This window comes from Heloderma suspectum, chromosome 2, assembly GCF_057233095.1.
Source record: "Heloderma suspectum isolate Gila_16-S chromosome 2, 16-S_ref, whole genome shotgun sequence".
NCBI classification, from domain to species: domain Eukaryota; kingdom Metazoa; phylum Chordata; class Lepidosauria; order Squamata; family Helodermatidae; genus Heloderma; species Heloderma suspectum.
The window spans coordinates 71,999,627-72,024,184 of record NC_139459.1 but is presented as its reverse complement, the minus strand read 5'-3'; the positions used below and the strand labels follow the sequence as shown (position 1 = coordinate 72,024,184).

Genomic DNA, 24,558 nt, shown 5'->3' with positions numbered 1-24,558 from the left:
TATGCGTAGTGCATAGTACTTCCGCCTGTCACTTTGCTTGGTATTCTAATGCAGCGGTCCCCAACCTTTTTGGCGCCAGGGACTGGTCTCTTGGAAGACAATTTTTCCACAGACCAGGGGGGGATGGTTTCGCTGGCGGACTTCCAGCTGCTGGGACGCAAATTGCATCCCTGTTCTTTGCAGTAATAGGTTACATAAAGATTTACGTAGCCTATTACTTGAAGAACAGGGACGCAAATGGCGTCTGCTACGCAGACGCCATTTGCGTCACAGCGGCCGGAAGTCCACCAGCGGCCAGAGCCAGCTGGCAGCTCTGTGGACTTGCCACAAAGCGGAGCTGGCCAGGGCTGGCCAGGATTTGGGGGGGGGGGGGAAATCGCCTCCCCCCCCCGCGGACCCAAGATAAGGGGGTTTCGCACACCCCTGCTGCGGCCCAGTTCCTAACAGGCCATGGACCGGTACCGGTCCACGGCCTGGGGGTTGGGGACCCCTGTTTTAGTGGATGAAAGAACAGGGAACTCTGCCCAAACCTACACTGTTGGGGTCAATGGCAGCTTTTATCCTCGGGAAAATGGCAGCTTTAGTTTGAAGGGAATTTTTTGATGGGACTGCAGCACAGGGAGAAATAGGTAATCTCCCCCCCCGCTTTGAGGCCCCCCACACCATAGTTTTGCTCACCCTTGCTGCTGCTTTTTTTTAAAGGGGAAATCAGACACATTAAATACAATTGCACATTTAATTTTAGGGTTAACTTCGGAAGATGTTTTTATTGTGCAATCGCCCTGCTTCATCCATGGAACTTTATGGGAGGTCCAGACGTTGTTGTCTTCCACTCAGAACACTCCCATGTTTTCCCACCTCTTCTTCATCCTTTTTCTTTCCACAAAAATATTGGTTAAGGGAGGAAAGGTGGAATAGCCACACAATACCTTTTGAATGGTCACAGTAGGAGCCATCTGTCTGGAAGCATCCTTCATGTCTCTTTTGTCCTTCAGAAAAAAGGTAAAATCACAGTTGAATGGCTGTGTTCCCTCTAACACAGCCTTCCCTAACCCGGTTGGTGAAGGCTGTTCTAACATTTCACATATGACAACAAGAACAGTCATATAACATCCCTATTCTCACATCAAAGAGCACCGCCCAGATGTTCCCTATTATTACACATTTATTTATTTATTTATTACTTATTTATTTGATTTGTACCTCACCTTTCTATCAAAAAATGGCACTCAAGGCAGCTGGACATTGCAGGACTTAAAAGTGCATAATGGAATGTTTATTCTTGCAATGCAACTGACTATATTTGTTACAGAATAGCTGCAGCTGCAATACATTTCAGAACATTCATTATCTGTATAGGTGGTTATGAGGGGGTGTGAGGTGTGGGGAAGTAAATCGTAGTGCAGGAATCTATGTATTTGAAAGGCCATTCTCTATCATTTGCTTTAGCATGTCCCCATTTTGTGTGAATGTATTTGTATTTACATTTATCTGTTCTTCAGAGATTTACACAGCATTCCTAAAACAATTTACTCAGATGTTCAACAGGGCAGGTAAGCATACATAGGACTGAATGATCCAGGAGAAAGGGCTGAAGAAATCTGAAGAATTCCAGTTGCATGGATGTGCATGATAATAAACTTTTAAAAAGACACTGCCAGCATTTTCCCTCCAAAGCAAAGTAGGGACAAATGGAAGAGAATATTTTATCACAACAGGTACCAGAAAATGGGGACTAGTAAATAGGGTCAGTTGGAGTGTGTGTCATTCTGGGTTGTACCTGAGCTCTTAGGAACAATAAAAGGGATATAAATTGGATTATTGCTCTATATACTCCTCACCAAGTTTCCATTAAAATACTTCCTTAGGGCTTTTCTACATGGGTCTTTTAACCCACACCTTTACCAAGGCTTCTGCTTCCAAATTCTTTGCGAGATTAAGACTGGCTCCTTTACATGTGTCTTTTCCTGGTGGGGGGGTTGTCTGCCTTTCTATATGTTCCATTACACAACCACTAAGTGGCACCATGGTGTAGTGGAATTGCGCAAAGCATGAGGTTCTTATAAGATTGAGAAAAAAATTATTGAGAAAAAAATTCTAGACTTTCCCTGTTAGGAAAAAACCCCGCAATAATGGTTGCAAAGCATGGGAGAGGCCCTGGAGGAGGAGGATGTCATGTAAAGGACCTGCAAACTACCATAAGTGAGGAAACATGAGTGCACAATAAAAGCTCTAAGAGAAGCATGAGGTGGCTATAGCTTCTCTGCTGCTTCCTTTTTCCATCACTGTGCATGTGGGAATGGAAGTACAAAGGTAGGCCCCACGCAAAAAAGGTTGTTTTACTTCACGAGGACTCACCTCTGTAGAATGGCTTTGTAGCTTCACTATTTCTCTAGCAAGGGGATTCTTGCTATGAACCCCCTTTCCCAAAAGCAGAACAGGCCTTTTGTTTCCCTGTGTATTCTAAATTTTAGTTTAAGGGCCTTATTATTCTCTCAGTGACATCCAGAAGGTCTCTGCATATAGTTTAGTGGGGATTATATAAATCTATTGGTGCAAGGTTGATTTTCCAAAAATAAAAATAAAAATAAAAATGGGGAAGCTTATGCAGCAGCAATTTCCACTGATTTCCACAGAGTTAGCATGTTTATGTAGAGGTAAGTGCCACTGACTTCACTAGGGCTTACTCATGTGCAAGTGGTTATAGGACTGCAGCCTAAGTGTCATTATTTTGCTTTAGAAAGTCTATCCCAAAGGAATAAGAACCTTTATTTTCAAGATTCTGTTTTGGAACCTCTTTTTCTGAATTGATATTCCTTTTCTTTTAAGATTATTGTGTCTCCAAAGAAGAAAATCACATAAACTGTCAAGCCAGAAACTACTCGTTTGCAAATAATCCCTTGGATACCAGTGTGAGGCTGCTCATGAGTAGTGATAGGATTTATATGCAAATACATATTTAAGTGGCTATTTCATGACAATGACGTTAAAGCAGAAAAACTCATATATCTGCCCTTTGAAGGAAAATATATCAATTTTTCCAAGAAGTTTTCGAAAGAAAAAAGTCCCAAAGCAATACACAAACTGCAGTAATTGCTACATAAGCCTCTGTAGACTTGCAAATTGGTTCCTGCTTCCTTCTATTCCTTGTTCCTCAGTAGATACTGACAATATTTTTTACTCCTCTTGAGTTTTGAAGAACTCTAACCATGAAACAACAGCTGGCTGAGGAAAAATTGAATGGAATTACCAGAGCATGTACCAGCTGGCCTCCTGTTTCCGGGTTTTGCCTTGTAACGTTTGTGGATTCTAAGTGATCCTCCTAAGCTTCATCCTGACCAATAAAGAGTCCTACAGTAAGAGTTTTCAGTAGAAAATGACATGTGGATAACTTTACATGCTATGTATTATGAATCATAATATGTGCGAATGTGTTTTGAGACATAAAGCTAATTTACATTCTGAATTAAGCACAGAAATATAGACAGAAGTGAAAGCCTTTTACGTGTTATGTGGGCTTTTAAATGTTGAAGACACTGCAGTGAAGTTTAAAGCACTCCTCTCTCAGGTGTGAATTTTACCATTTTTAATAGCATAAATGCATGCATATTTGTAGAATTTGGGGAGCATATAAACCTGTTACTTGCAGGTAAGGGCTTGCAGCATTAAAATGCAATCTGTCAAGCTGTGCCGTAGCCGAGCTTCCATTCATTGCAAGCCCCATTAGCATGAGTGGAGGTTGAAAAGCAGCCATGCTTGTTGGGCTGTGCCTTTCGTTATTATACAGAATGATTATTTATTATTTCTGCCCAACAAAGCCGAAAATGAGGTTATTGTATAAGCATTTGTTTGCCACATTTTCATCCATTAATCAGAACAGTACAGAGAATAAAAACTGTGTCAGCTAATTATGTTTCTTAGCAACTAACCATTCATCATGTTTTTAAATTTGAGTTTCATAATCATATTAATAATAATAATAATAATAATATGACCTAGTTTACTTGAGACTTGATTATTTGTGAAAGTACTACGTTCACTTTCAAATTTTAAGTTTGGTTTCCTGTGTTATGGAGGGAGCAATCCTATGTCCCCTAGACAGTGTCTTGGGGGCACAGGATTTTTCTGTTTCTGGGCTCTGAGGTCAGAACCAGGGCTCTGACCTCGGAGCCCAGAAACTGCGCTCCCTTCCCCCTCTCCTGCCCCCTCATAGCTGGCATGGCTCTCTCTGCACCAGCTACGTCCCGCACTTGGAAACAGAGTGTGGAGATGGGGAAAAGGGGGCGGTCCCGTGGGTGGGGAAGGGAGGAGACCTCAGAAGCTGCGTTATGCAGCTTCCTGTGTGCTGTGTGCCCCCCCCCCTCCTGCTCCGGGCCTTACCTCTGTGCTCTGGCTGCCCTGCATTGGATAGTTGTCAGCCTCCAAGTCTGGAGGCTGATAACTATCTCCATAGGATTGCGCCCTTAGGGGCCAAATCTGTGTCTCCTTTGCTGAAACACATTGCAAATCTATATTGTTTATATGAGATGTGTGTGTTTTTTCTTAACCAAAAAATACTTTGTCACATTTTCTGGGTGCAGAGGGAAGGGAAAAGCGACCGAAACATAGCTGCTTCTCAGCTAGGGTGGCCACTTATGCATCACCATAAAAGAGGACAAAAAAGGATACAAATTGATATAAAATGTGCATGTGCTAATGTATGTGTATAGATGCACTTTTAGAAAGTATTACTATAATTTAAACAGAAATGCAGTACAACTCGCCATAGTGGGGGAGACTGCGACAAGAGTGCCTGCTCACTCTGCTGTCCAGGTGCCAGCTGTTGATGGACAGCTTCAAGGTTCCTGCTCTCCTTTCTTCAAAGTTCTTTATCTTTACACTGGATTTGGACCAGACCACCCGTCAAACAGAGGACACTTTCAAATAGAGGAATGTCCTCTGTAAAGTAGGATGCATGGCTACCCTATGACCTATCCCCTAGCCTTATCAGATGTAGAGTCCTGGTTCCACTCCTCACCAGTCACTGTGTCAGTGGCAGCCTCTGTGGCTAGTGAGAGCTCCTACCAGGCCACAGAAGCCACGGCCACTTCCCCAGACACAAAGGAAGGGCTCTGTGGTGGTCTGTGTCACAACAAGTCTCTTTGTGGTTGTGGTGTGAAGGGACCTGTTACTGTATGGCAGGAGCTCACTGATGTAAGGAAACGTAAAGAGCAGAAAACTGGGTTTCCTAAATGCTGTGGGCTTGCAGATTTATTCATGCATTATGTCCTCTTTTTTAAAAATCCTGCCATCCAGCACAAAACACTCCTGTTAAACTGTATAAAAGCAACAACAGTGGCCTGGCGGTCTCTAAGGGTTAGTTGCTTGAAAATCCTTAACAGCAGTGCCCTCTTTATGTGAACACGAACAGACAAGTTGGAGGCCTTTGTAATACTTTGCTTATGTATGTATGTATGTATGTATGTATTTAAGGCATTTCTTCTCCTTCAACAAAGTTCCCAGGGTGAGCTGGCATAAGCAAATTCATATATCAAAAATGGATAAAATAAAAAAGGATAAAAATATAAAATGAAATATAAATTCATAAATGTAAAAGCAGCCTAAAATCCTATTGCAAAGATAAAACTCATCTAAGCTGAGCCATAAACCAGCTAAAAGGCCTGAGAAAATAAAAAAAAAGAATATCAAGGAAGGCACCAGGTGAGCCTCTCTGGGAAGAATATTCCAGTTAGGGTGCCCAAACTGCAAACCACCTGCCAGACTTCACCTGGTGGGGACAAGCAGAAAAGGGCCTTAGATACAGATTTACAAGTCCAGGCATATGATCTTCATGGCAGGTGTTTATTGTTTCTGCGCAAACTGTCCCATCACCAAGGATGGATGAATTTGTCAATTTCAGTTTCTCTCAGTTTCTCATTTTTCCGGTCTTAAATTCAGTTTGCCCTGAACTTTGAGGATTTTCCCAATCTGAATTTTGGTTCATCTTGAACTTTGAGAATTAAAAACAAAACAAAACACACATTTGCAAGAAAATTCCTATGCATTTTGTGCACATTTCTCCTGCTACACATATTTTGGTAAGCCATTTTGCCTAATACACAGAAAATGGTTTATGAACCCCCCAATATAATGTATTTTGAATGTTATTTTCATTAATATACACATTTTACGTACACTTTCCCCTAATATACACATTTTTGTATGCATTTTTAAACTGGAGAACCCCTTTGCAAAATGCAAAGAAGTGCACATTTTCAAAGGACAACAAAGTTTCAGTTTGTGTATTGGTTTGAAATTAGGTACATTTGCATAAAAATGTAAAGCGAACAAATCTGCCCCCCATCCCTGCACCAAGCTCTGACTTGCATCTTCATGGTTCTTTTAGACATAGGGGCAGACGGATGTCAGCCCAAGCCTTGCATTTTGATATGTGATTTGTGTTTCCTTGCTGGGGTTCCTGCTACTGTGATTGGCTTCCATGTTAATCAGTGTCCTATTTTCTTCATGGTGCAGGGGGAGGTAAAATTATCTTGGGACTCTCCACTGACCTAGGTATGTGTATTTAGTTATGATTGCAACATCTACTTTGTTGTCCTAACTTTATCCTGGCATGGGTGGTGGAACCTATCACTGAAGAAGAATAGAATTTTGACTGAACTGGCCATTCCTCTACTCCTCTTTCAGCATGACCCAACTTGGCCCATTCTTCACTTTTGTGAAAATAAGAAGAGCCCTACTGGATCAGACCAAAGGTCTATCTACTCTAACATCCTGTTTCTCACAGATGCCTATGGGAAGCAGGACGTGAGATTGTTCCCAGTTCCTTCAGAGCCATGATGTCTCTGATCCTGAGATTGTATATAGCCATAATGACTAGTAGCCATTGATAGCTATATCAATTATGTGATCATAATTGTAACTATATTGTAATTCATAGTTACAACAACATAGCAGTTACACTGACTTAAAGTGATATAGGTAGAATGACACCACTACTCAGTCATAATTTTATGACACCAATATAACTTGGAGTTGTGCTGGCGTAGGAGATACCCTATCTTTGACCTTGTCCAGCTGGTGTAATTCGAGGATACAATTGTACTGTAAGACATGAACACCCTTGTTATGGGTCACAAAAGGCTAAATATCCATGTTTTCATGTCAGAAAGATTAAATGGTTTTGCAAAAAGTCAGAATACCATTTTGATAAGGACAGTCTTCTCTAAAATGAGTGCAAGACCCTGAGAATTGATTCTCCCCCAACCATCAGTAAATCACAAACCTGCTGCTCAGGGGAAAGATCTGTGAGAACAAAATATATTTTGTAACCCCAAACTGGCAAAGGAAACTTTTTGATCTATAAAATAAAACTCAACAAAATACATATTCTTGCTCAACTTCATACTCTCCGGAGCAATGACTATTCATGGTCACATAAGATTAGGAAAGACCCCATAATCTGGTAGCTAAAACCAAATAACATAAAATCATAGGGAAAAAGTGATCATGCTGATAACAGATTGAAAAATAGTTGTATATAATTTTTTAAAATGCTCTGTGTGCCTTTGAAAAGCTTTTATATTTGTTCTAATAAATCATGATAGTATGAAGGATAAAAACATCTCTAGAAGGGTTCTCTGCATTTTGTTGGATGGGAAAAATCCAACCTTAACACCCATTGAAATCAATATGACTCGAACACTTCGCGTTTCAACGTTAGTTCTATTGATTTCAATGGGATTAGGGGCATTTAAAAATGAACTATGTGTTCAGAATTGCCATATTGTAGTTCTGCCGCCTTTCCTAGATTGTACCGGCTGTAGAAAGGGAATTGCTTAGAACTGCACGTACAGAAAATCCATAGAATCTGAGAAGGTTACACATATGTCCAAAACTTCCCTCAGTCAGTTGAAGTTCAGGGAAGTCAGAATTTTTATACTTTTACAAATCCAGCTGAATTTTATTCTGAATGTAACCTACTTAAATGTAACCAAGAACTTAAATTGTATGGGCAGAACTGGGATCATAATGTGAGTACAAACAAACTCCTTTAATGTTCTGATGCTTCCCACTAAAACCATCAAATTATTTTAAAGTAACAACATAACTATATTCCAGCCTTTTAAAGTGAATGATCAAGGCCGCTATGTTAGAAGGGGGGGTCACCGCATATTGGATCACAAGTGCTCGATAGCGAAAGAGCAATATCCATTTTTAAATGTCTTCCACCATCAGTTCAGCAAAGCAACCCTGACTCAAACAGGGAGAAACCTCAGCAGCCCATGTCCGCAGAAGGGAAGCCCTTGACTAATCAGAGTCCTGTAATAGGTAAGGTGCAGCGGGGGAACAATTGAACTTGCAATTATGGCTGTGGTAGACATGACAGTGCTGATGTCAGGCATTGTGACCTAAATAACATTTCCCAGTGGTAGGCCTTGCAGGAAATCATAGAAAAAGTTGGCAGTGTTTTAGTTGCTTATTACTTATTGCATCATTTTATATAAGGTTTATTGACAAAAACGCCACGGTTTGCAGCTATCTGCTTTTGTCCATTTAAAGCAAACTGCAAATTAAAAAGACAATCTCAATATTAGTACTGAGGCATGCATCACTTTACATTAGGTGATGTCAAGCCTCATCACCCCCATATTGTTTAATGGACATTAGCCTCATACTGTGTGTGCATCGCAGATTGAAGGAGTTATTATCTGACACTTTCAACATAAATAAAATGACTTCAATTACCAACCTAGCAGGAAGTGAATATGAAGTCCTTCCTTGAAATTAAAACATTACAATTCAGCACATCTCTTGGTACATTTTTTCTTTCTCTCATACAGTGGGATCTAGCTATAACAAGCAATCAAGAGAGACTCAGGGAAGCATTAATTTACAGCCAAGATTAAACAATCAAGTATCTAAATCCAGAAATAAGACAAAAACCTAGAAGCATAACATATTCCAATTGTTAGTTTGTAATTAAGATCATTAGAGAGATTACGGTAGGGGAAAATAATAAATATTGGACAAAAATAGTTCAAAGCCTACTATATCAAAAAATAAGAGTAACGTGGAACAGGAAGGAAATCACACTGGTTGAATAAGGTTAACCAAGAGGGGGCTTTGCTCATATATGGTGGTCATTATATAGTAAAATGCATTCAAAGAAGTGGAAAATGTAAGACACTGGCCCAGGTTGCCAGGGTTCCACTTGCCTAACTGCTTCTCCTGCAAGAGGGACTGGCTAAACAGTCTGTGGTTTGCTTAGTGTGATATGTGAATCTGGACCTCTAGCTTGTCTCTCTGGAGAGACAAGCCAAAGATCCATGTCCTCACATCATAGAGGCGGTCAAGGGCACCCAAGGTGGTAGCCAGATAGGCCATCCTGAAGATGAGGGACTAGGGCAGGAGGAAAGGGCAGTAGAAGGTGAGAAGATGTGGTGGATTGAAAAACAGATGGGAAATTAGAGCCACAGAAGGGGAGAAAAGCTTTTAGGGGGAGAGACAGGATGTATCGGTCTGGGCTATGAGAGAAGCGTTCATGGGCGAGGGGAAGGAGAAAGAAGAGGAAGAGTAAGTGAGAGAGGAGGAGGTGGAGAATAAAAACTAAAGGAATGGGGATTTTTGCAGGAAGAGCATGGTGGCAGCAGCTAGTTGGGCCCAAGTCCAAGTGGGAAGATTCATTGCAGATGCTAAATCTCAGGTGGGAACAATTAGCAGGAAGAAATGGCACGTATAAGAGATCAGATGCTGCATTGCCAAGAGCTAAGAGTGCCTAGGAATGTGGAACCATAAGGAAAGAGGAGTGCCAGCCAACAAGCTGAAGTCAGCCACTGGAACATGATAACTAACCAAGGTGAACTCAAAAAAGGCTGTCTGAGTCCAGCCCCGCATGCCGCCATGTTTGAATAGGAAGAGGCTGAAACATGGAGACCGACGACGTGGAGCTGCCTCCAGTTAGCTCAGACACAACAGTCACCAACCTTTAGGATCACTGTCAATGTAGCTATTGTATTTATATGTTATACTATTCTAAAACTTTACGAAGTGATCATTTGGTGGTGGCTGAGTTTTCTTGGATACTACACCGCTTTCCTGCTCTTTCAGCATTGAGAGACACTGTTCTCCACTGGATTTAGCCTGAAAAGGATGTTTCTGCTTTGTAAAAACAACAACACAACACAAGCTGGATAGAGGAATGAGAAATGAAAGGAAGCTGCTGCACCTCCTCCTTCCAGGTCTTGGGGAGAACAAGAAGCCTCCATGAGGAAGTCGCAGAAAGCATGGTTGAATCATCATTGCTTTCCGCTATTTAATCACAAAGAATATTTGGTGTGAACAGTGGGGAGACATTTCTTCCTGGTTTCTCTCATTAATTTGGCTGGGAGTACGAATGCCAATACATGAGCTTGATATAGTAGAGGAAGGGCTCTGTCCTTTGTGTTGATTATTGATAGTGGGGTTCTAACAATCTGAAGCATAACTTTCAGGATGTATTGTTTCAAGATATGTCCTCACTAATGAAACTCCAAAAGAGGATTTGATTGGAGAGACTGCGGCTGTTTTCTGTTCCGCTGGAAATACTGCAGTTCTCTCCCTTTCCACTCATGGGTCGCAATGCACTGGATCAGTCCTCACTTGCCAAGCTCATCTTAAATCAATGTGGAGCTATTTTCTGTGCACACTTGGCAAACTACCGATTGCACTTCAGGTGCTGCGAAATCAATGCCAAGGAAAAAACAAAGCAGTTCAGATGGTTTCTGCCATTGAAATGACACTGCACCAAATTTAGCGGGAGCTGGCATGGACTAAGAGGTTGAAAGGAATGTAACCAACCGTGTTGTCAAAAAAAAGGAAAACAGTGGCAAGATCAGAAGGCATATATGACGCCGTCAGTGGTCAGATTAATTTTGATACTCATCTTTCTGCTTCTCTTTCTGTCAGAAAAGTTTTATTTAAATGCTAAAGAAAATTTATTAGGAAGTAGAAAAAACCCTTTTGGATTTATTTTTAAAAGAGTGGGCAGGCAGTTAAAACAACAGCATCAGCATCATTATAGTCTTGCTAACAGGGGTGTGGATACAGACCTGATGGTCCAGTGGAGGCCCCTGCTCTACCAACTAGGCGCCTGCATGGGCAGACGGTTGGGGGAGCAATATTTGCCAATTTCCTCTTCTGGCAGGCTCCAGCACTACCTCCTTTAGGTACAATGGGGAACTCTAGATCCATTCCATAAATGGGACCCTTGTAGAGGGGAGTAAGGTGGGGTACAAGCTCAGTAAATAAAATATACTGTAACGTGACTAAATCTTTACAGTGGGCATGATCAAGCTGTTCTGCTTTTCCTGAGCATTGTGGGTGTAAGCTTAACAAATAATCTGTGCATGTGGCCCTAAGGATGTGCAAGGCTTACCACTGAAGCCCTAAACTGCTGGGACCAGGATACCTGAAGGACTGTCTCCTCTTGTATGATTCTGCCTGTACACTGGCGTGATCAGGGGTGGTCTTATTGCATGTCCTGCTCCCATATGATCGGTGGAAACGTCTGAGAGGGCTTTCTCAGTTGTGGCACCCACTTTCTGGAACTTCCTGTCATATGGCAGCATTCTGCAACCTCTTGGAAACCTCTTTGCTTGGGCAGGCTTGCGGCCTGCATGTTGGTTAACTTTGCTGATTGTCCTTTATTTTTGTGCTTTAATGTTTAAGTGATATCATGTAGGCATTTTTCTTCTTTACCTTTTGAAAACTAAACACCCTCAGCATGTTTAAAGGGGGGCAAGGAAGCCTCTGAAATACATCGACGGTGCACATGTGATATATTTTAGTCACAAAGATGTAGCATCTAATGATCTTTATGATTATAATTATAACCTGAACTCAGAGTAATTATAGAGCCAGGCATAACTGCAGAAATAAATATGCAAATAATAGGCTAAAACTGCTTTTTAAAAAACTGAACATACCCAATAAAAACTATGAAGGAAACCTAATGAAGATTTAAATCTTTCTCCTCCTCTGCAAGATTACTTTATGAAGCTTATGCTTAGATATAGAAAAACTGACCTTCTGTAAAGGCACCTGTACTAACCAGTTGTGGGGATTCATCAAGACATTGGGAGACTTGACATAATCTTCTATTTAAATAGGGGTGGGCCTTCTTGGACAGCTACAAAGCTAAGGTCAAATAATAGTCCTCTCTTTTCTTTACTAAAGGGAAGAACTTTTGCGAGCTGGGGTACCAAAATATCCATATCCAGATTACTTTACCCGCACAGATATGGAGCTAAGGAGAATCATCGATACTCAGGTAAGAGTAGACATTAAAAAGAAAATTACATGAATGCAATGCTGTGTAGTTGTTGTTGTTCAGTCGTTAAGTCGTGTCCGACTCTTCGTGACCCCATGGTAGGGATGGACGAAAGTCCTTTACCTGTTCTCGAAGCTTGCTTCGCGGTGGGGGGGAGGCGCTTCGGTTCTCCCCCCGAAGTATAGGGGACGGGGGGGAGGCGCCCCGCCTTGCCCCGCCGAAATTCAGACTTCGAAAAAAAAAAAAGCGTGCAAATAGCAGCTCCAATGGGGACCGCCATTTGCGTTCCTTATTTTGGCAACTCAATCTGCATCTAGCCTGGCCAAATCATGGATTTTTCTCTTTTTTCCTTGTCAATAGAAAGTTGCGCAAAGTGCAAGTGCAATTTGCATAATTCGTGCAAATTCCTCCTGGAATTTGCACAAATTACAGTCAGAATTTTCACAAATTATAGCCCCAATTTGTGCAACTTTTTATTGATGAGGGGAAAAAAATGCAAAATGTTCCCAGATTTTAGGAAAAGCCCACGGCTCAGCTTGCGAATGGAAGCTGAGCCAGGTGGGCAGTGGGGATCCATCAGGCCCCCAAAGGGGTGGATTTTCAAAGGACAGACATCCCTAAATGAGAATGGTAAAAAAAAAAACCCGTGGAAGAAATTTTCGGTATAGCTCTAGTAAAAATCCTCTCTGTAAGTTAAATAAATAAATAAAGCACACAGGAAGTGGTTTGGGTCAGAACCTTTCTCCACAATGTGCCAATTGTTATGTTTTTAAAAAACATATATGGACGGGGGAGGGTGTTATTTGGAGGAGCATTCAAAGATGGCATTTCTTGTCCAGAGTTGTACAGTCCCTTCTGCCACTTCAGAATTTGTCACCTTCTAGTCCTGCATGTGTCAACCATATCATAGCCACTGTTGTTGTCTCTCTCTCCCCACTCCCTGTGATTCCTGCTTCTGGTCTACACCAAGCAAATGATTACTTATTCATCAGTCACAAATTATTTCTGGCCATTACACTTGTAGTTTTATCCCAAGCCTTAAGGCCATCTCTTCTTTCAACTTGGAGCAATTAGGTGTGTGTTGTTGTTGTTTTTTGCTGCTGCTGCTGCTTATTCTAAGGGGCATGTCTGAAATCACTGCTCTAGAGACTGTAATAGCCCCGTTAGCCCCCACTCCCCTGTCCTGAGTCTCTCTAATCCACAATACTGAATACGTTCACTGCATCTTTTGCTTTTGATATTTTAAACTGGCATGCTAGAAGCAATGGAGTGGAAGGCAGTGTTGCTTCTTTAAAAACAGCATGTTTAACCATTTCTCTTTCCGACACTAATCTTCTGGGACTAGCATGTTACAATGGAGAAAAGAGTTAGATTTGTTATGGAAGATTCTAAAAATGTTCAGATTCCCACTCAGTTTTGAAGCCAGCTAACCGGTGTGTCTAGGGCAAGTTGCATAATGTGGTGGTGGAAATAAATATTTTGTCAACATTCTTATTAATGCAAACAGTCACAACTTGGAGATGCTTCAAAAACGCTTAGAGACTCATTCTTGCCATCTTTCGTATAACTGTCCAGAGCATTCTCTCTTTCAATTTTTTTAAAAAATATCTGCTATTATTAAGCCAGTTTGGAGAATGGAAGGAAAGGAATATACTGCTTCTGAACAAGGTTTTAGAGTTAATTCACCATTGACTTCTGCCTCTGGAGGCAGCGAAAATACTAAGTGCACTGAAATATAATTTATAACTCAAGGCAGTTCTGTCAGCTGATAATAATGGTAACCATAGAAAAAATGCCTACAAGCTACTAGTTTGCTTATAATACTTTGTTATAAGGAAGCCATTTTATTATTTAAGATTAGCCAGTCCATAATGTAATTGGGGGCATCCCATAAAATCAATCACCTCCCAAACACAGTTTTCTCTGAATTTGAAATCCCTTCCCCTGTGTTTCAAAGCTGCATCACCTCATTTTTATGTGGCTATTATTTCCAAACCCTTTCTCCTCCTCTTTAAACCTAAGCTGTACTTCTTCCTTAATAAACAACACATTTTATTGCTGTTTTACTCAGAGCTGCAGCTTGTTCACATAAGTCTGTTCCTTCAGGGCTTCCATTATTACAGTAATGATGTTCTTGTTGAGGTTCAAAACAAGAGACATGAAGTTCTCCTTGACTGCAGCCCTTAACACTTTTAGTCTTTCCTGCATTTGTATAGCACATTGTGTTCTTTGTAAAGGTGTCACTTTAATTTACACACACACACACACACACACACACTTCTTGTGCTGAACACATGGACAAACTGTGAGCTTGGGTTGGAAAATGATAAATGAACAGAACAAGTTCAGCGTTGAAGGCCACTTTGCAAATGCATCATGAGCTGGAGGGCAGCAGATGACTTACACATTTTTAATATGCATAAAATTAATATGACTTGCCTACAATTTGTATGCATATGGTGCTTGCCAGGTCACAGCTGGTGGATGTGTTGTGTTTCTTTTGTGATGCTGATAGCACACAAGCTGTGTGCCTTTTGACCTGGTGTCTTTTGGCATTTCACTTTCAGATAACAGATCCTAGCAGATTGGGAAGCATGACAATTCTGTGTCAATCGAGTCTCCCAGCAAGCTGGGTGGCCAAGAGCTGTAGTGGTGCTAGCTGCACAAATTCCATGCGTTAAAAGAGAGAGAGACAGATGAGATTATACTTGAAAATGTGACTATGTAAGAACCATGTGTGGTTCTTATATCTTCTCTTCAGACATTTGACCCACACATTGCCAGTTAACTTGTAATGTGCTAGAGATGTGCTTTGACATGAACCAACCTGACTTTACGAGGATCCTATCCAGGGCCTGCAGGCTTCCCAACAGCACCTCAGGGAATTTATACACTCTGTAGAGTGTACATGTCTCACTCCTACTAATAAAGTTTCATGATCCATCGCTAATCCTGCTGATGTCCACTTCCCAAGTCCCTGTTTTTATTATTTGCATTTCCTGTTGAGCTATTAGATTGAAGTGTTACGTTTTTACATATACCAAGATCTCTAATAAAATAACATTGCATTTCTCTCTCTCTCTCTCTCTCTCTGCAATAGTGGGGGAAAGAATTGGAGATCAGGCTTAAGCTTGAGGAAAAACTCCTGGAGCTAGAGCTTCAAGAAAAACAAAAACTGGAAGAGGAGCGCTTCAGGCAAATAATGAAATGGCGCTTAGAAAAGCTGCACAAGACAACAAAACCATATGAGCTTCCTTTTAAGCGTGAAGATGAACTGACAGAGGCAAGCAGCAGCACTCAACTGTTGAGTCCACAGTTATCACAAACCTGGACACCAGCCCTCTAAGAGGCTAACTACAACTTACCAGCAAATGTGTCTACCAAAGGCCAACAGTCATAGTCAGAGACCCTGCGGAGAAGCGGGAGCAGCTCGGGAGTGATTTTGAGTGGGAAAACAGTGGGTGGGGAAAGAGTTATGCGGCCTCTCCCATCCCACTGCTCTTCTACTCAGAATCGCAGCCTCATGGGGCTGGTAGCGCTTTTCAGTTAAAACAACAACATTGTGCTTCATAACACTCATTTATACGTAATGTGTAATCTGCTCCAAAATCGAATTTCTTCTCCTGAAATACAATGTTGATGGGAAAGCATTTTCTGTAGTGATCAATTTCTGGGTCTTGTGTTGCTGGATTACATCGCACCCTTATTACTTAGCACAGTCAGGTGTTCTGTGCAAGGTCAAGAGAAACACAATGAAGATGCTCAAGGCTCTCATATGTCTAATGTCTGTGCTGTCGTCATTAAATACTTGATATCCTTATATTCTCTTTCCTTCCTCAATGGTCTACCTCAATACCCTACCCTACCCCCACCCCCGCTTTTTGAGCTACTTACTGGTTCTGCCTGTTTCTCAAAACCTACTCCTGTTCCTTTTCTTTCTTTTAACTTTTGGACCTTGCACACTGTTAAGTCCCTTATTTGCATTGCCACATCCCCTAGTGTTTAATTTCCTTTAAAAAAAAAAATGTCTTGGTTGTTGACTTGTTCTGACATCTGAGCACACAATTGATGAAGTCCTGGAATACATTACATTCTTGATAGTTGGGTGGGTGTTTCCCTCAACTCAGATCTTCACATCAAAAGTTGGCTATGGCCTTCATCGCTCATTGTCTATCAGTTTTGGAAAGCTGGATCGTTGATACTTTAGTCTGCTATTTCAAGCATTCTGGAACAATGCCTGTACCAAAAAACATGCAGCTCATGGTCAGGCCCATAGGCCCAAGTCTGGAACATTTTGTCCCCCTTTGAGTGTGTCTACACAAGAGGTTCTTGTGGTTCAGTTTGCAGAAGAAGGTATATTTGAAGAAACACAATGTGACGTAGAAGAACCTGAGCTGACATCTGTGCTGACCAGGCACCAAGACTGAATGCTGTACATTGGCACTGTAGTACCCTCAACTGACATTCACAGCTTCATTGTAACATGGTAGACAGGGTTTGAGAGCAACCATGGCCATCACAAAACAGTCATATAGTTGTTCCACTGTGCACAATTCCACTCAACCTACATTGTCATCCCATCAATATGGTACCTGTGAATTGGTCCACAGAACCTTTTATGTGCAGACCCAAAGATTCTTCTCGATCTTATCTACTAGAATTGTGGTATCTGGCGGCAGCTACTCCATCACTTTGTATAAGTATGGTAAATCTTCCTTCTAACAACAGCTCTGTAGAACTCATGTAAGCTTCAAAAGGCTGCCCTTGCCTGTGTACCTAAGTCTCATGAATATCACACAACCTACTCTTGGCAAAACTGATGGCCAGTAGGTCCTGCACACTGAAGGAGTGCAAAATGTTGAACAAGCCAGGCAGCTGCAGGAACTATGGTCAAAGGAAATCCTGACATATAGCCCTAGCAAATAAAGAATTCATTTTACCTGTTTTGCTCCTCTCCCAGTTTACCATGGCTCGAACAAGCAGGAAAATAGGGTTCATCTTCCCATGAACCCTTCAGCCAACCTATCAACACCTCTCATCCTCTAGCAGTTTCACTTCTTTTCTATTCACTACACTTCATCCACCAAACACCTCCTCTTCTTCTCTTTCCCGGAAAGGGTGGGTGGTAACATGACCTGCCAGCATGATGAAGCTTCTGAGCTGTAAGGTAGCCCTAGGGCTCCTTCCTCTGATCATGGAACACTGGTACAAACAATCTGATCTATACCACCTTCTCTTTATAGGGTGGAGAATCTTGATGTCTCACTGCTCTAAAATGTCTCCATACCAGATTTTGGTTTCTTCTCTAAAAGAGTCAGTGCAAATAGTGCCTTGAACATTCATCAGTTATGTCCCAATGAGGGATGGGAGTTCAACATCTTATCTTTAGTCAAGACTGCAGTGAGGAGTTCCTTCCTTCCTGAATACCTCTACAAGTCTGTAGTGACTTTTCTGTATGAAAAACAAGGCCCTTGGGGGTCTCATGGGACCTCATGTCTTCACTTGCGCCTCTTCCTCTTCCATCTGCAGTCCAGGTGAGTTGAACTCTATGTGGCCAACATGCCAAGCATTTCCCCCCATGTTTTCTACATTTATTAATAAATCACACTGATTTTTTTGATATTGCTGCCAATGAATCTCTCTGGGAAACTGCTTGTTTGTGAGGATAGCTAGATCTCTGATTAGAGTTTTGTGTGAGTTTTTACAGTAGAAAATCCACCCACAATCTTCAGCTTTGCTTCTTTAACTATTTTGAGAGAAGATTTGAGGGGAAGGTGATTGTGCCCTTATCATCCAGGAGTCCAAGTTGATTTTGAAAAATTGTTTGATTATCATTATTTCCATTTAAACTGTTGACATATATGATCACACAACATATTTTCTCCTTGATAAACAAGTACTTGATATTCATTACTAAATAATCAAATATGAATTAGTAGTAAATAATTAATGAGAACAATTATGAACCATCCATTGGAAAAAGAGAATGTGCTTCAGCCATAGTTTGTTCAGAGAGAACTTCATCTGGAAACCAACATCAGGATATAACTGTCTTCATACCAGAATAATTAGCATTAGCAAAATTCCTCAACAGACTGATGTTTAAAAAGACATTCATATATATATATATATATATATATATATATATATATATATATACACACACACACACACACACACACATCCACAAAAATAGACTTCTAGTAACAGTGATTTTTTAAAAATTAATCTCTATTATCTGTTTTGGGAAGGAGTTCTGTAATATGTAGCAGACATTTGCATCTACTGCTTGGCTAGCTTATCATGCAAGAGCACCCTTTATTTCCCAGCCCTTACCTTGTCATAATTTGGCTCCAGACTCAGGTTATTTGTGAGGTGAGCGGGACATTTCACAATCCTGATGATGTGAGTCAGGGTTGGTCCAGGAGGCAGTGAGTCACAACCCTGATGCCCACATGTTGGAACACAACCACCTTGTTAAAAATGGTGGTTGTGTAAGTTAGTTCCAAGTACAATGATAAGCAAACTAAACGGGATTTTAAGAGGTCAAGTAGATTTGTGGGCTCATATTTATAGTCTCTCCATCATCACTGGAGGACATACTTATGAAGGGCTTCCTCAGTTTTGTAACTTCAGTGGACACCATTGTCTCTCATACAGGGTTCCTCCCTCACTGATAACAAAGGTGGTTTTGAAACTATCGTCATCCTCATGCACTTACATTTCAGAGCCTCTTCTGCTAGCTGGCTTCTCCCAAGAGGAGAAGCCAGTTGCCTCACTATGTAAATGTAGACAATGGTTTCTACATGAATTCTTAAGTGAATTCACTGAGAATCTTGCCAGATGGAGAATTATTCAGTCATGACTAACTGACCTCTGGATATTTTTAAATCCTGTGCTTTACCCAATGAGAAGTCTAGTTTAAAGATAAATCCAAAAGAATTCATTCTGATCCAGTCTTTGGTAGTTCCTGTGCAAAGGTCTCTGTAGGATTAATGAAGCATTAATCATATAGGAATGACCCTACTCTTCCATCGTAGTCGTTTCCATCAGGAATTCTAGAATGCTGACTCACTGAGATCTATCTTTTTAAGAGTGAAAGAATATGATACATGACATGAGCCCATCCTTCCTGCTGCAGCCTGCTCACTTTTTGGTATCATCACCATCCTCCAAATCCTCGGGGAAGGCATAATATGGCTTAAATGATAGGATCCAATCAACCTGCTAATGTTGTAGAGTTGTGTCTGCAATATGCTTAATTTTACTTTTGCATCGGCAAGAAGACAGTCATAGGGTAAGCTGCCCTCAAATTGAGTGGATGCTGTTCTCTTTCTTTGGGATATGAAAAGCAAGCAAACCAACAACCATATTACACAAATTATTTATTCATGAGCCCAATGCCATCTGTTAAAAACAGGAACACATACACATATTACAATTTGAATAATTTGTCAGAATACAGTGTTGGCTGTGATATACTTTATCTTAGCTCTTAGAGAATGAGAGAGAGAGAGAGAGAGAGAGCTGTAAGCTGGTAAATGTGGCATATGCGGAAAGAATTTTCTGATGGATTCAGCCCACGTTCCACCTATATAAACCATAGGTTGGCCACCTGAGATTTAAAGCATTTAGAAGACTCATTAAAGTCATTCCAACTGTCTTCATTGATATACTGAGTGTGTTTGGAGCTTTATTTATAAACAGAAAAGCTAATTTGGAAATGTCAGATTCTCTAACACAAATTCAAATATTTACATAGTTTTGCACATTCCATCGACAACTTTGTTACTTTTGATCAATATGCATTTTTCATAGTAATGCAGCAGATTTTAAAGACAACGTAGCTTTAATGTTCACTTCCTTAGCTGTGGGACTAATTTCCATTTTACTTGCTGTTGTAACATTTTCATATTTCTACTTCTTTAAAAGCAATATATGAATATATAAATATATATGTGTAAATATATATATGTGTATACACGTACACACGCACACACACACATCTGACAAATGGTTATTGTTATTGTTATAATTGTTATGACTATTATTAATAATCTCAGAGGAAGGAAAATGATACGTCTCTTTAGATGCCTACAGAACTAGACCAGTTTTGAAGCTTTAATTCTGAGACAGGAGTTTATAAACTAGTGTTGCCTGATAGACATTGAATAAAGTAAGAAGTGGTGTTATCTGTTCTACTATGGAGTGTTATGTTCTACGAAGGATAAAGTCATCAATGGCTTCAAGTCATGATGGCTGTATGTTACCATCAGTGTCAGAGACAGTATGCCTCTGAACACCAGTTCCTGGGGAAGACGAGCAGAAGGATGCTATTGCATTCATGTCCTGTTCTGGGCTTCCCAGCAGAGTTCTCCTTATGTCATCATAGTATTCTGGCATAAGGGACATCCATTACATTCTGTGGAACAATGTTCTTGTTGATGCATGAGAATAATGGATTTTTCCATAGCATTAGGGTTCTTAAGAGCTTTATCTTGAATGCAAATAGCTGTGGGAAAATTCCTAAGAGGTACGGGATGGTGTTGGAAAGGGGACATAGAAACCTTCCTCCGAGCTCAATTTACCCTTTGAATGATTGATCTGTTGTGGAGGAAGGGCTGAAGAGGGTAAAAGAATGAAAAGAGTCCTTTTCCTCCCCTTCCTTACCCTCTCAGTTCCCTGCAGGTTCCCAACTGTCTGTACTAATGTACAACTGCAAAATACTGACTGCTTTAGGCAAAGGGGCTAGAAACAGACAGCTACATCTCTTCAGAAAGGGACAGTGATTTGTTCTTGTCAGTTAAAACAAAAGGAAGATGCAGTGCTCAGTCTGTGACATCCTCAAAGGTGCCTGACATGTGCAAAACATGCTTTCTGCTTGACATCACGGATGTAATGCCATTGACTAAACCTGGGCCATTATGTCCCTGGTGCTGTTGTGAACTTGTGCAGAGAGAAAATGCTGCACACATTTTGCTCCTTTTATCCCCATCTGGCTTTTGTTTATTTGTGGATCTGTTACGTGAGGGGGGTGGGGAAATGCAAACATTTGGGTCACAGGCAGCACCAGCAAGTGCGCTGGTAGGGTGAGCTCGGGTCTAAGCAAAATCTGTCCTCATTGTTTGTTTCAAGCATTCGTACGTTGCTGATTATGTAGGAAAATAATGCTTGCACAGCACAGAGGGGAGATTGCTATTATTTTATTTGCCCCCTTAAATATATACCCTTGGCTTTCAGCACACAAGTGCTCTCAGGGTGGCTAACAACAAAAGTTGTTGTTGTTGTTTTAAATAGTAATAAAATCAAGAAAAGAGCAGAGTTAGCTACCTATTCAATACCCTAAACAAACAAGGGGTGCTTCTAGATGGACAGCTCCTGGTGCATTTAAAAGGCATTTTGCAGCTATTCCACCTTTTACTTCTCAATTGATTTTTTTGTGGGGAGGGGATGAGTGAGAAAAAAGATGGAGGAAGTGGTGGGAAAACACAGGAGGGCTGCAAACAGAAGTGATCACAATCTGAGCCCCTTGTAGAATTCCACGCAATTGCATATGCGATTGCACAAGAAAAGCCTTGCCTGGAACCACCCAAATAAAGAGAGAGCAGATAAAATTTACACAGCTTAAGAGACTTACAAGATCCTGGAAGAATAAAAAAGATCCTTGCCTAGCACTGAAATGAGGGCAAAACTATACATGGTTCTAACTGCACAATTCTGCCCTTGAGTGCAGATTCCTCCACAACCTAATCCAGATCAGGACCATGGCATGGGGGATAGGGGGCTTTAACCCTTTGCCTCCACTACAGTTCCAATCCAGACCTGGTGCCCTGTGCCTGTAATTTGCATTGGGGAAAAAAGGTCAGATTTAAACAAATGGGACCTTTTGAGCAATGAAAATTGGAGACACAGGGGCTCTGATCTGGACCACAGCAGGGGGCAAAGGGCTAAGACCCCCATCCCCCTTGTTAAGAATTAAATCTAGATCAAGCACCCTGCACTGCCAAACAACCCTGTGCTCAAGGACAGAACTACACAGCTCAGGTCACCTGCAGTTTTGCCTTGAGAACACTGTAGGTGCCAATTGCTAAATGGGGAGATCATTCCACATTCGCTCTACCCAGGTGAGGGGTACCCAAGGTGGGGGTACCCAAGGAGAGCATCAGCTGACAATGTTTGTGATTGGGTGGTCTCATGCAAGTGAAAACCCAACAAGCGCCTGGGCCCTAAGCCTCGTGGAGCTTTAAGTTAAGCACCTTGAACTGGGTTTGGAAAGGGACTGAGAGCCACTAAGCTGTTTCAATATAGACGAGATAAGGCCCAAATGCCTGTTCCTGGTTAGCAACTTGGCAGATGGATCTTGAACTCATGGCAGTTTCTGGATGATTTTCAAAGGCAGCCCCATGTACAATGCATTGCACTAATCCTTCCTGGAGGTAATCAGAGCACCAATGGCCAGGCTCTCTAGGCCACTTGTTGCCATCATTTTCTGAGTTTATACATACCCCACTCTAGACCACTCCAATTCTAATGCAACTCCTGAATAGTTGTGAGTGGGGCAACTGCAATTGCTGTAAAAACCTCTGTGCTGAGCTGACCCATAGACACAGTGGCATGAAGGAAGCCACGTCTGACTTGGCGAGTCCATGGTCCCAGCTGCTGCTTTCCAGCAGTGAATCATATAAGCATGGGGACCATTACAACAACACCAACAAAACCCTGCCATGCTCACTCAAATCACATCACGATCAACTTGATCACACCAGGTCAGCATTTCTTTCGGCTGCCACATCCATGAGGACATTTGGCATGGAGGCTTTCCCCCCCTAACATCTGAAGAGTAAATATATGCAATGAAGGAGGGGAAAGTGTGTGTGTGTGTGGTATTTATTTACTTACAATATTTATATACCACTCCCATCAAAGAATTCAGAGTGGTGAACAAGATAAAAGAATAAAACCCTATAATTAAAACAATTAAAACGTGTTAAAAGAACAGATTCTCAATAAACTGCGGCTGGTCACTCGGGGAAGGCCTCTTGAAATAATAATGTCTCCAGGAGGTGCTGGAAGCAACACAATATTGGTGCCTGCATGACCTCCAAAGGCAGGGAGTTCCACAGGAAAGGCGCCATCACACTGAAGGCTCTTTTCCTGGTGGGCTCCAACCGGGCCATAGGTCCATGTGGAACCACCAGGAGCAAGCCCTCTGATGACCTCAGTGACTGGGCAGGTTGGTAAAGGAGGCGCTGTTTCAGGTGTCCTGGTCCCAAGTTGTTGAGGGAAGTAGAATGCAAATTGTGAAGTAGGAAAGAAATTAAGGCCAGCTGTTTGAATACAACCTGAAATGTAACAGGTAGCCTTCAATTCTTTTCTAAGAAAAAAATTATATATTCAAGGTTGGAGCCAGATTTAGTCATACACAGCGGAGAGCCACTGAAATCAATAGGACTTCAGTTGATCATGAATGGATCTACTCTGAGTATGATATGGATAGCTCCTTTAGAATACTGACTGGTTCTGACTGAAACCTGCAGTGGATTCACTGCCCCATTGACATCACAGCCACCAGCCTCCACTGATTTCAACCTTTTAGAGGTGGAGGGATTGCACAGAAGCTGGGGAACCACCAAACAGTGGTTGGGGGAAAGGGGATGGGGCCAGAAGAAGGGGGCATGGCCATGTGGAGACCCCAAGATGCTGGAGAGTGCTGTTGCACTCATGTCCTGCTTGTGGGTTTCCCATGCGCAGCAGGGCTCACTTATGATGTCCTCCTCCTCCTCTTCCTCCACATTTCTATACCGCCCAATAGCCAAAGCTCTCTGGGCAGTTTACAAAGGTTAAAAACATTAAAAATACAGCATACAGAGATTAAAAGCCATTTACATAAAAACACACACTAACAGACAATATACACAAGAGAACATATATCTCTTGCTTGTTTGAAGTTTGAATTTGAACAACTTCAAACCAGCAGTCTCAAGCAAACAAACCATAACCGTAAGACAATCCAGGATTGATTAAACTTATCAAATGCCTGGGAGAAGAGAAAGGTCTTAACCTGGAGTTGAAAATATAGTAATGTTGGCGCCAGGCAGGCCTCGTTGGGGAGATCATTCCATAATTGTTGGAAGGCCCAAGATATTTTGCTGCTTGAGGTGGAGCCCAAGTCTCTCCCCCTCCCAAACCCGGGCCAACACTTTTAAAAGTCTTGCAGCACCTTTCATACTTTCATTTGTCCCCCCTTATGG

The 24,558-nt window shown here is 41.5% G+C and overlaps 1 protein-coding gene across 1 annotated transcript in view; it reads left to right on the top strand.

The window, feature by feature from the left end:
- TMEM232 (transmembrane protein 232) overlaps positions 1-16,076 on the top strand; it is a 195,490-nt gene extending 179,414 nt beyond the window's left edge. The window contains exons 13-14 of the mRNA XM_084832088.1: positions 12,214-12,307; positions 15,408-16,076. Of these exons, the coding sequence (XP_084688214.1) occupies positions 12,214-12,307; positions 15,408-15,653 (340 nt within the window). The 3' untranslated portion in view covers positions 15,654-16,076. The remainder of the gene's footprint in view (positions 1-12,213; positions 12,308-15,407) is intronic.
- The last annotated feature ends 8,482 nt before the right edge of the window (positions 16,077-24,558 follow it).